Source organism: Ambystoma mexicanum, chromosome 6q (genome assembly GCF_040938575.1).
Source record: "Ambystoma mexicanum isolate Mex_15411 chromosome 6q, UKY_AmexF1_1, whole genome shotgun sequence".
In the NCBI taxonomy this organism is placed as follows: Eukaryota; Metazoa; Chordata; class Amphibia; order Caudata; family Ambystomatidae; genus Ambystoma; species Ambystoma mexicanum.
This window is the reverse complement of record NC_090937.1, coordinates 835703037-835715657: the sequence shown is the minus strand read 5'-3', so window position 1 is coordinate 835715657 and position 12621 is coordinate 835703037. Positions and strand designations below refer to the sequence as shown.

Here is a 12621-nt window from a genome sequence, read left to right as displayed (position 1 = left end):
AAGCCACATCTTTCCACAAATATTCATGCAGCAAAGGTCAGTACAGCAATGTAGGCAGCGAGAAATACCTCAACAACAGAGTACTCTACCATCACCAAACCCTTGTTCCCTTATGTACAACACACATTTCAGTGGCATGCACTGATGCCAGCTATAAATCCATGCATCACAGATGCTGTTTATACTCAATCAAAAGGTAACTGTCAAAGGTCCTTACAGCATTCTTTATAGACCTTGGAATGTTCATTAAGTATTGTCATTGGGCAATTTATAGGCTGTATTAATTGTTAAACCCCAGTGATTGTCCAGAATGTCGCACTGCAAGACCACTAGCAGTGTGGAGCATACCCGTAGCCTCTGAGACCGGCCAGTAAGACTGTTTGTACTTTCCGCAGGCCTCATACATGCTCGCATCCATGCCCACTCTTTTGCCCTGGCAGATTTAAATATTTTCAATAGGACCCTGCCTATTCATGGTAATATAAATATCAAAAGTGCAGTCTTATTTAATGCCCCCTTTGCTCTCAGTCCTTTGACTCTTCAGCGCTGTTAACACTTGGTACAAACCTCGGTCCACGTATAGTCTTTTAGCACCTGGATTCGAATTTTGAGATTATCACCCAAAAGGTCCGGGTATGATTTACTGGTGAGTACATGGTGGCTGAATACTCTCTGGATTGCATGAGCCATCCATAGTGGCCACCCACCCAACCTTGTTTCTTCTCTACTCACTTCACTCAATCCAGTAAAGCAATCCCAACCTTCCACGCAATCTTCTCGGTCTCTCTACAGCCTATCATATGTCATATGTGCTGCTCGTCTGCACAGAAATGGAAAAAATTGCCGATCCAGACAGGCTACCAAGCATCCATTAATCAGCATCCATGTTTGAATAACTTCACTCAACTGTGTCCCTCATTTCTGTGTCTAGAAGGGTCAACATAGAGTACCGATTCCCGTGGCCAATTGCTAATGCCATTATTCCCTGCAATTATGTGAACTGCACTCTCCTTAGGAAGGTTAGCTGATTCACTGCAGCAACAATCCATTTGGGACACATTAAAACAGGCCATTAGCAAATAATCACCTGATGCCACAACAATGGCAGGCAGCCAGTTCATAATGTTATGCTCTTTATGTATTGCCTCATGCAAAATTTATCACTCTAGAGTGCTGGTAGGAGGGGGGTGAGGTTAGGCGTCCAGCAGGGCGATCAACATCTGAGGCAAAAGCGAAAGTAGTCTTCATTTTGACAAAAGTCATGTTCCAGTTGCAGAACAACTATAGATGAACTGCTCTTGGAAATATTAAACATAACGTTTAACCACTACACACAGAGCCAATGAGAGCCCATCAATGGGGGACAGCCTATCGTGTGCATAGGAAAGGACCACTGGGAAGAGATTGGCAAACACATTTAGGTACACCGTTATGGTCTTCAGAAGAACAAGCAGGATAAGGTGTAAGGACTTATTGCAGACATTTCTGAATTAACTGTGGCCTTTTCCATCGTTAGGGTCTTTGGTAGTGCAGTCCACATTTTAGGACCATGAAGTGTGATCATTCTGTCACCCATGTATACTTGCTTATATTTGGAGATGCTGTGTAGAATGCTGTGCAAAATCAGTCAATGGGCCAGGGATCAGGGAAGAGAAACATCTAAAGGACCCCTTGCCCTGCCTGGAAGCCACACTATTCATTGATATGAGTAAGTCATAACACATAGCATACACACTCAGGCATTTAAACCCTATGTTCTGCAAATCTCTGTCACATATAACAGAATCATTATAGTGTAACTTGAATCCATCATGACAAAATATAAATTGACTAGGGTAATATTTTATTATTATTATTATTATTAATATTACTATTATGACCAACCTTCGGGAAGCAACAGGACACTTTAGAATCATAGGGGGAAGAACACAGTGAGTGACAAAGAGAACAAAGGAGCAGAGGGTGAACACGTGAAGGCGAGGATGGGCAATTGGCAGCAAGGGATCTACAAGCAACCAGGGGAGGAGACAGTGGGGAGCAGATCACTGAGTTTAGGGTAGGATGGGGAGTGCAGAGTGTGTGGGCCACATGTTTAGGGTTTGAAGAGGAAGGTCTTGCACACCTTCATCAACTGTATAAATAATGGGGTAAGTCTGATGTTTACGAGGAGGAGGTTCCAGAGTCTTGGAGCATAGACAGAGAAGGCCTGTCTTCTAGTTCTTAAATTCCTGCATAATCGGAGTTCATGTCTGCTCACTTCCTTACTTCTGGTGGATCACAGGCCTCCAGAGATGCTTAGTTTCTCAGTGAGGTAGCTTTGGGACATTAAGGTGACAGCCTTGTACATGATGCAGAGTCCTTTAAGGAGTATTGCTGCAGCATGCGGGATACATCTCAGGGGTGCCAGGGTGTTCACTGAACGGCCTTCCAAAAGGGCATTGAAACCACATATGTGGGAGAGGAACCAAGATGGACAGTGGATTTGAAGTTGTTTTCTGGAATGAAGGGTCTGCTTTTCCACAGGAGTGAATTTGGTTTAAAGCCACCTGTGTCTTCCTTGCTATGTGCTGTTTCACCATGAGGTGTCTGTTGATGTTGAACCCAGGGGTCTTGGCAACGGTGGTCAGCTTGGGTGTGAAGCCCTTGAAGTTCAATGTAGAGAGCAATGTCTGGTTGTCAAGGTGTTCAATGCTGATGGTGAGCAGTAGTAATGCAGTCTTAGAGCGGATGAGCTTCAGGTAAGCACTGAACATCCAGGACTGGATCAATGTGAGGCAGGTCTTGAGCCTGTGAATGTCTTTGATGGACGATATCTTGAGGTAGATCTGTGTGTCATCTGCGTATTGGTGGATGTGGATGTTGTGTCAACTGAGGGGGATTCAGAGTGGTTCCATGTAAAGATTGAAGGTCACATGGGACAGTATGGATCCTTGAGGGACTCAACAGGTGATGGGTACACTTTGCTATCTGGAAGAAATCACTTGGACAAACTGTTGGTGATTAGCAAGGTAGGATTTGAACCAGCTGAGGATGATCTCATTGATCCATATGCATCGAGGTAGATTGTTGGTGAGTGTCTGATGATCTACTGTGTGAAATGCTGCTGAGAAGTCAAGGAGAACTATGAGGCAAGGATAGCTATCATCGAAGATTTTAAGGGCATCATCAATCACCTAGATGATAGCTGTTTCTGCGCTGCCTCTGAGTCTAGAGACAGATTGTTTGGACAGAAGGAGGTTATTGAATTCGATATGTTAGAGGAGTTGCATGGATACTGCTTTCTTAAGTATCTTACCTAGTAAGTGAAGATGGGTGATGGGTCAGTATTTGCTGAGATTATCAGGCTCTGGTATTAGTTTCTTAAGAAGCAGCAGGATTTTTCCAGTCTTGAGGGTCGAAGGGAAGGTGCCTTGAATTAGGGAAGGTTTGATGATTGTCAGGTATGGGAAGAGTGCTTCAGTGGGAAGGGTTTTGAGTGTCGAGGTAGGGAGGATTTTCTCTGCATACAATGTGGCCTTTAGGGATGCTAAGGTAGCAGTGAGGTCTTCCATAGTTAGTGTCCTGAAAGTTGTCAAGGGAGCAGTGGTTTTGTGAGAAGGAATGTGTAGCATGCTCTTAGTTGTGGTGTTGTTGTCTCTGTGTTGCCAGTGTATCTTGATGTTGTTGACAAAGAGAGAGTTCATAGCAGAGGATTTTCCAATGGAGTGTGCTATGAGTGGGTCAGGCAGAGGGTAGATGCAGTGCTTGATGGCTTTGAAGAGGGCTACCCTTTCATTGTTGGCCTTGGCTAGCATGTATTTTTAGTAGTTGGCCTCGGCAGTGTTAATAAATCATCTGCTATCTGAGCAGGTTGAGGTTGAATGTGCTGAAGGATGTTCACCACTTTTTTCCTTATTTTCTGATGGCTTGTTTGTTGAGTTTGAGTTCTTGGTCCTCATTAGGAGGTAATGAACAGGTCCCGCTAGCAGTCCAGAATGCTAACAACGGGCCCATCAATAATGGGCCTGTTGGTGGCATCCTCCTCATTCCCATTTGAGCCCTAAGGGGCTCAAATGGGAATGGGGATTAATTTTTACCAGGTCCTAGAAAAGGACAATTACAGGGTCTGCCAAGGTCAGCATGACCCGGTTATTGCCCTTTTCTGGAACCCGGTAAAAAATCATTACCGGCGGCAGCCATGCCCTTAATAAAGGCACGGCTACCACCAGGGTCGTAATGAGGCCCCTTGAGTGTGCCAGGGTGTGGAGGGTAAAGGCTTGAGGCTACACCTTTTTACTGGGGCATGGTGGTTGATTTTGTTTGTGAGGGTGGTGTTGACTTCTTGTAGAAGGGGGATCAGCCCAAGTGAGGAGAGTTTGTTGAGGTCTTCTGTGAGAGCCACCATTGGGAAGATTGATAATAATCTGAATTCTTGCTTGCTTGATTTCCAATGGGTTTCCTTCCAAGGTGTTGTGTAACTAATTTTAAAGGGGATTGCCAGATGGTCCGACCAGTCGAGCGAAAAAGGGAGCTGTGATGGAGAGTGGGCAGGGTGCTGATGATGAGGTCGCAAATATATTTCTGTGAGTTGGGTCTTTCGTGCGTGTGCTCTGCGAAGTTCAGTGTGTTGAGTATGCAGTGGATATCTTCCTTCATTGATTTGGTTGATGGGTTGCCAGTAATGTTGAAGTCGCTGAGGAAGATGTTATTGGAATGTTATTGGCATGTGTGAGAGACATGGTGGAGACCGAGTCTGTGGAGTCTTCGATGAAGGAGGTGTTGGGCTTGGGTTATCTGTAGAAGAGGCGAAAAGTTACTGTGTCCATAAGGGAGAGCAGAAAGTGGCAGCACAAGTTTTCAAAAGAGCCAATGGTGGTGGTGTCCTGGTTGGTGCATGGCAATGATGCTTGTGAATAATGGCGAGGCTTCCGCTGACTTTGTTTGGATGATTTTGTTGTAGAATTCTATAGCCTCTGGGGGTGAGCACATCTAGGACATGGGAAGAGGTTTGTGTTATCCAGTTTTCAGTAATTAATTTGTCATCCAATTCATGTGTGGTGATGAGGGTGGCAATGTCAGCTGCATGGTTGATTGCTGCACGTACTTTGGCGAGCATCAGTTTTCATGTAGTGGTGGTTGCTAGAGTGCAGATAGGGTATGTGGTAACGTCGGTGAGTTTCTGTGTTGCCTTGTGCATTAAGTTGCAGGTGTGTGGCGTGGTTGGTGATGAGTCATGATGGTAGGGATTGGCTGTTGGGAGAGAGGGGTGAAACACATGTTCAAGCGAGCTTTCCTGATGTTAAGAGGGGCGGTCATTCTGGTCTTGAGTCCTCCTGGTCTGAAAAGATCCAAACAGGAATTGCACTTTTCTTCGACTGCTATTCACTTTGGTCATCCCGGTGAGAAACACCCTTGATCTATGAATAAAAACAGAAAGAAAGAGGCAGGGCTAATGCATAGCACCCAATCAATATGAATAATTCCTCACTTTTGACACTCAGAGACTGAGTTGTCTGACCAGGCTCTCCATTATGGTCTGAGAGAGGAAGATAAACAAACATACAAACACGATAAACATGATAAATATTTGAGCTTTGAACTTGGTTCTGATCTCATCTCTATATGACAACATCCTCTTAGAATTGGACACCCATACTTTTCAACTTAGTAACATAAAAATTAACTTCGAATCGGTGCATAATTCTTTAAGGTGTTATGAAAATATTTGCATTAATTAGCGGCTCAAGCGGTTCAGTTTTGAGATGCTAATACTAATATTGAATCGTTGCTCGAATCTGTGAATGATGTAGCGCTCAATGTGGTAGGGCTTAATATTAAAGATCTGCATGCATGCTACATGGTACTGTTATGCAGCCAAGCTCTCCTGCTAAAGTGTTAGAGCGGGGAAATAGAAGGTGTCAAATAAATGTGAAAACGAGTTCAAGAAAGTTTCCAAGGAACTTGCCAAATAGTGGTAACAATTGTTGAAGAAGTTCCACCCATGGTGCAGGATGGTGTCACAGAAGCATGTGGTATGTCTGTGCCAAGTATGGTTGTGTGGCAGTGTTTATGGGCAAACACAATGGCTTACCTCCATTCCCTCTGGTCTGTTCATCGAAATTGAGGCAAGTGCAAGGTGGCCATCCTGAAGATTTTGGTGAGACTGGTTGCTCTGAGATGTTAGTTCACACGATCTTACCTGCCGTGAAAGAATGGGTGGCCTTGGGGGCACTGATCATGCCAGTTGTTCCTGACCCATCAGTTTTACTGTCAGAAATAAAATCAAGGGAAACATATCCCATCTTTGGTATTGGTAGGGTAGGTTGCCCCTCTCAAATGACAGAACGGGGCACACACATCCTGATCAGAGGGTTCTCACAGCAATGTTCCCTGCATCAGGTTTTAATTGTGTCTCAGGTACGTGTGGCTACCAATCTAAATTCCAATTCTAGGATGGGTACTTATTTATTTATTTGAATTTATAAATCGCACATTGGCCCTGGGGCATTGTGGCTCTGTTACAGAATACTTGCCTGGTACAGGTTTATATACGAGTAGGTACAGATTACATACGAGTAGGTACAGTGCCGACAGGAAAAAGAAACACATGCCCCGTAAGGTTACAGTGGGTCAGTGCGGTACACAAACTGAGCAGGTGAGGCAGGTTTATAGACGGCATACTGTCTTAGTTAGTTGAACAGTTTCGTTTTCAGGCATTTGCGGAAGCAAGTGTATGGTTTTTTCATTTCTGAGAGCCGTGGGAAGGGCATTCCAGTTTTTTGATACTAGTTGTTGAAATCTGGCACCTCCTGCTTTGGCTCTATTGAATGTAGGAACGTAGATCTTGCTGGTGAGATGAGAACTTGCGGGTCGGGATGATGAGATAATGACGATCCTATCAATAGATAGGGGGGGCATTACGTAAGATGCATTTATGCGTAATGGCCATGGTTTTAAAGAGGATGCATTCTTTAACTGGCAGACAATGTGCGTCTTTCCTTGCCTGGAAGATATGCTCCCTTTTTGGTATACTCAGTGCTGCTCTAAGGGCATTATTATGTGTTACTTGCAATTTGTTAAGTTTTTTAGCAGATGTGCCCAGGAAAGGGCATTACAGTAATCCAATGTAGTGCCGACTGTGGCTCTGGCAATGGATAGGCAATTTTTGGTGGATAAGAAGGGTTTGACTGCGTTGATGACTTTGGTGGTGAGTGCAGCAGAGGATGCTATAAAAGGGACTTAGTTTGTCATGGACATGCCAATACTAATACTTACGTACACGCCATACTAATAATTTGGAGGTTGTCAAGGGAAAAGATTGTATGTTGAGAAATGACTCTGAGTTGGATGAAAAATGTGTTTGCAGGGATGTGAGCTTGCAATGTTTCATGGGTGATGTCATTAACTCAGTTGCTGTTGATCAACATAACTGTTTATCTACTCTGGGGCCAGTGGGGTTGCGGGAGCCCCCAGCTCATATATTGTAAGAGGCTACAGCACCTATACCAACAATGCACACACATCTGAGCCTCCAGCCCCTTAGCTCTAGCACAACAAGTATCATACACGTCCTGCTCCTGGTATTAGCAGCATATCAACTCCACACCGCTCACAATCACACCATGGCACTACCTCTCAACCACGCAAACAAACCTTGGCCAACTGATTGCCATTTGCAATGCTGACACTAAACACTCTACCTTGCACCACTCTCGAGAGAAATTGTAGACTCTGCTCAAGATTTGCAAAACTCCATGAACCACCAGCCAGAACCCTTGCATCCACCAGCAAAAGATCCAACCGTAGACCTGCCTTAACCACCTCTGCAACGAAACACTGGCCTCAGGGCCGGTCTTACACCAGATTGCACCCCAGGCGGAAAGCATCGATGGCGCCCCTGCCCGCCCCCGACCCCTAAAAAATGACAACCAAAAAATGTGTTACAAGTGTTGTAAATAGGGTGCTTCATTAAGAACCAGATAGGAATACAAATGCAATAGAAAATGCATACACTAGACACTAGGTGACAGTCTTAGAATATAACCTGTATTATGTGTTCAGAAAGTAACTTTTCTTGACTTTGCCCTTGCGAATTGAAGCACAGCGTCGGATAGATCCAGGGATTGGCCAATGTCATTTTCGATTGATAAAATAGCAAGCAATGTCAGTCTTTCATTGGCCATTGTTGATCGAAGGTATGTTTTAATGAGCTTCAGTTTGGAGAAGCTGCGCTCACCACTTGCAACTGTGACGGGCAGAGTGAGCAGAATCTTCAATGATATCCAGACATTTGGGAAAATGTTCTTCAGGTTAGCATCATGAATATACTGGAGAACTGGTAGTGGTGTACCTGTCCCTCTTGGTAACATGTAGCGTATATTTTCCAATTCAACATAAAGGTCCTTGCCATTGATGTCAGAAGATTCACCATGTTTTAGTGTCTGGTGCAGGTTTGTACAATGCTCCAATAGTTTTTTTTTATCCATAGGAAGCTTGCTAAGGTCATACAGAAAGCCCCAGCATTGTTCATGATCCTTCATTTGTCCAAACCTTTCTTCAATTGAACCATGGGCTGTGTCAACAAGCACATAAAAATACTCCCTCTTGAACTTTTCTTCTGGGCTTTGGGTCTGTGTTAGATCATCTCTGCCCTCATAATCAAACTGCCTCTTTCTTTGACGAATACGGATCTCCTTGAAGGCAGGCTCAACTCCTAGGTCAGCTGCCATTTCTTTTGCAGAAATGATGGCATTTTCAAATCCATTGTCTCTGTAGGCTACAAAGAACTGAATGCATCCTTTCATCAAAGAAGTAGCAGTCACAATGTCCACTGACTTATTTTGTAATGTCTTGCTCACAATGTTAATCTGAAACAAGATATGGTGCCAAACTACAAGAGAAACCAGAAATTTTAAGTCAGTTATCTGGTTAGCCAGAGTTTGGGCCTCATGCCTGACTCCAGCATCAGCTTTGCTTAACTGTGCTAATTCCATTAGTGCGTCATAGATGTCAGTCACTTGGAACCTTACTGCTTTCACGCTGTCAATGCAACACTCCCAACGGGTGTCACTTAGCGGCTTTACAGTGAGATTTCTAACATTATTTGTGAGGATTTTCCACCTAATAGTAGATGCAGAAAAAAGAGTGTATATTCTTTGTAGTAATCCAAAGAGAGTTACTGAATCCAAAGATGACAATGCTGCATCGATACAACCAGATTTAGGGAATGGCAGAAAAAATGCTCTTGGATTAAAAGCAAGAATTCTAGCCTGAACCCCACTGTGCTTGCCTTTCATGTTTGCGCCATTATCATATCCTTGACCACGGCAGTGTTCAAGCATTATTTGATTTTCATTCAGGATATTTATAAACAGTTCAGTTAAGCCTTTTCCAGTAGAGTCATCCACAGGCTTAAAGCAGACAAAGTGTTCCTTTACTTTGATTTGTCCATCACTGTCATCAACAAATCTCACCGTCAGTGACATCTGTTCTATGTGACTAATGTCAGAAGTGCAGTCCATGATAACTGAGTAGAATTTTGCTTTGCCGAGTCGCATCAATATGTTCTCAAGCACCTTACTTGCCATAATGTCGAGCAATTCATTTTGAATTCTTTTGCTGCAGTAATGATCTTTGACTTCTTTACGAACTACTTGTTTTAAATGCTTACGCATGACATCATCATATTTCCCAAGGAGCTCTACCATACCTAGGAAATTACCATTGTGATCAGTGAACAACTTATCTGATGAGCCCCGGAAAGCTAAGTTATTCTTTGCAAGGAAGAGAGTAATAGAGATTAAACGTTGAAGCACATTTCTCCAATGAGCGATTTCTGAATTAATTATCCGCTGGTTTTCTGAATCTATGCACTTGTTCTGTCTGAGTCTAGACCCTGCTTCTGTCCATTTTGAGTATGCAATAAAATGAACATTTGACACTTCATGATTCTTTAGAGCATCAGCAATGTTATGCCAACAGTTGTAACCAGAAAGTGCAAGCATTGATTTTGCAGCCCTATCAAATATTTTACAACAAAAGCAGAATACTTTATCAACTGATTTTGAGTAAATGAGCCAAGGTCTATGTATCATCTCACCACTGTCATGCACTCTTTGACAGTGTGATAACGAGAAGCGTTGCTTCTGTTTATTTGCTGGGAATCTCATGGCTTTGATTTTACTTGGTCCATTCAAAACGATCCGGTCTATATCAGCAGAACGTAGGACCTCTGGCCACAAGGCAGGATCTGATGTATCAAAGCTTGATGTATAATTTGCTTTACTGCTGGTTCCTTCTCCGGGTGAGTTGGGCTCTTTTTCAGAGTCCCTTTGATTTTCATATGGCATAAATTCTTCTTCTGCATTTTCCTTACTTTCAGGTGAGCCACATACCTCATTATTCTGACTCAAGCTGCATGGTAAATCTGATGATTCTGCATCATTTCCAGGCTGCGCACCGCTCACTATTTCCACTGTATTGTCCTCATTATTCTGATTCAAGCTGCATGGTAAATCTGATGATTCTGCATCATTTCCAGGCTGCGCACCGCTCACTATTTGCACTGTATTGTCCTCATTATTCTGACTCAAGCTGCATGGTAAATCTGATGATTCTGCATCATTTCCAGGCTACACACCGCTCACTATTTGCACTGTATTGTCCTCATTATTCTGACTTAAGCTGCATGGTAAATCGGATGATTCTGCATCATTTCCAGGCTGCGCACCGCTCACTATTTGCACTGCATTGTCCTCATTATTCTGACTCAAGCTGCATGGTAAATCTGATGATTCTGCATCATTTCCAGGCTGCTCACCGCTCAATATTTGCACTGTATTGTCCTCATTATTCTGACTCAAACTGCATGGTAAATCTGATGATTCTGCATAATTTTCAGGCTGCGTACCTCTCACTATTTGCACTGTATTGTACTCATTATTCTGACTCAAGTTGCATGGTAAATCTGATGATTCTGCATCATTTCCAGGCTGCGCACTGCTCACTATTTGCACTGTATTGACAGTACTGTCCTCTGACTGACCCAAAAATGTTTTCATCAATTTTGCAGATTTCTGCAAATCAGATTCAAATTGAGCACGTCCCTTCCGATTCTGAGCTCCTGACAGTTTCTTTGGAGGCATCTTCTATAGTCTCTCTCTCCTTAAATTAAACAAGACACCATTATTTTAACTTTTCAGTGTCTTGATAAATATGGATTCATAAACAAAACAGTACTCAGCTAGGCATCATGAAAGGTTCTCTACCCAGCCAGCAAACATTGCAGTGGTCTATCATTGGTGAAACTGAGATTGTGACTTTTTGGCTAATGGCTTAGTAAGTGATGTGCCAATTACATGGCAGAAACAACTCAAATGAGCACAGGCCGGGCCAGTTTTTACCTTGTGTTATGACACATTTGATATACATGTCCCGACATTACCACAGAGAATGGGTCACACTGACTGTCTGTCCCTGAAATTCAGTAGGGGCAGGAAAGTGAACATCCTCTACCCACTCTCCAAAAACCCATCAGGACTGAGTGAAAGGAATACTTTGATATGAAGAACCTGGCTTTTCTATCCTGGGGTCCCATCATTTCCAAGTGTCCCAATAGCCTCAGCCGTCTTCTTAGGCTTCTACTCAAGAGGAACATGAGCACACTCTTTTTGCTTAACACATTTCAATATGTAATGCATGGATTTGTTGTGTTGCACTTCTTAAGTAATTTCTATACAACTGAGTATTCTTAAAAGCCAATCCTAAGCTCACATTTCAAATAATTAGACATGAGACCATATTTGCTTAACTGAGTTACAGAATGGTCTCAAATGCCAGCTTCACCACAAAGTGTGTGATCCTGGACACATAATTTTATCTCACTGTGGCTTATCATCCATACTATAGCATACATGCCAGCAAAACACAGACTTACCTTATTGATCGGCAGAGAAGCAGAAGCACTCGGCACCCGCGGGCTGCACAGTCCGGTCACAGTGCCCCAATGGCAAAGTCAGCAGGCTATGGCTCACTGGGTCTGGCTGCGGCTGGGCCTTCTGATTTGTTCACGATTCCACGCAATTTCTGACTGACAAAGACTAGTCTCGGGACAGCAGGTCAAGGAAGGGCAGGCTGCCCATGCCCAGGAGCTCTCCTCCAAACCGAGTGAATGAACCCTACTCAGCAGGGGTCAAGTCCTAAAAATAAAAAGTGAGGGGACTCATCAACGAATGCAAATGGGATGTGACGTTGCCAGAAATTAGCATACCAAGGTGAAATAAGCACACTACACCAGCTGCACACATATCCGGTGCACCCACGCACCGTACAACACTCTCTTTCTCTACTGACTTGAACTATGGTTCCTGAGGGCATTCAACCTACCAGCGCTTTGAGATCATACCAATGATACATAATGCGCTATACAAATGCCAAGTAACATAACATAACATAATATTTCATTAAATTGGCTTTGCATAACCACCCAAATTGGACAGGACGAATGGCATTTGCCTTTTAATAAAATCAACACACACAAAACCAAGAGAGGATATTTTCTTCTGATAGTGTTTTTGAAAACATTAAAAGGTGTGCCTGTTTTAAACTCTAAGAACCAATACAAATGTTTTCCCGGGAACTTGC

At 43.3% G+C, this 12621-nt stretch overlaps 1 protein-coding gene across 1 annotated transcript; it reads right to left on the bottom strand.

Annotated features, from left to right (window-relative positions):
* Window positions 1-8036: 8036 nt before the first annotated feature.
* On the bottom strand, window positions 8037-11123 carry LOC138515283 (zinc finger MYM-type protein 1-like). Its single transcript, XM_069630203.1, has 3 exons — window positions 10725-11123; window positions 9595-9752; window positions 8037-9102 (listed from the first exon to the last, which is right to left on the bottom strand). The coding sequence occupies exons 1-3, from the start codon at window positions 11121-11123 to the stop codon at window positions 8037-8039; spliced, it is 1623 nt and encodes a 540-aa protein (XP_069486304.1).
* Between the last annotated feature and the right edge of the window lie 1498 nt (window positions 11124-12621).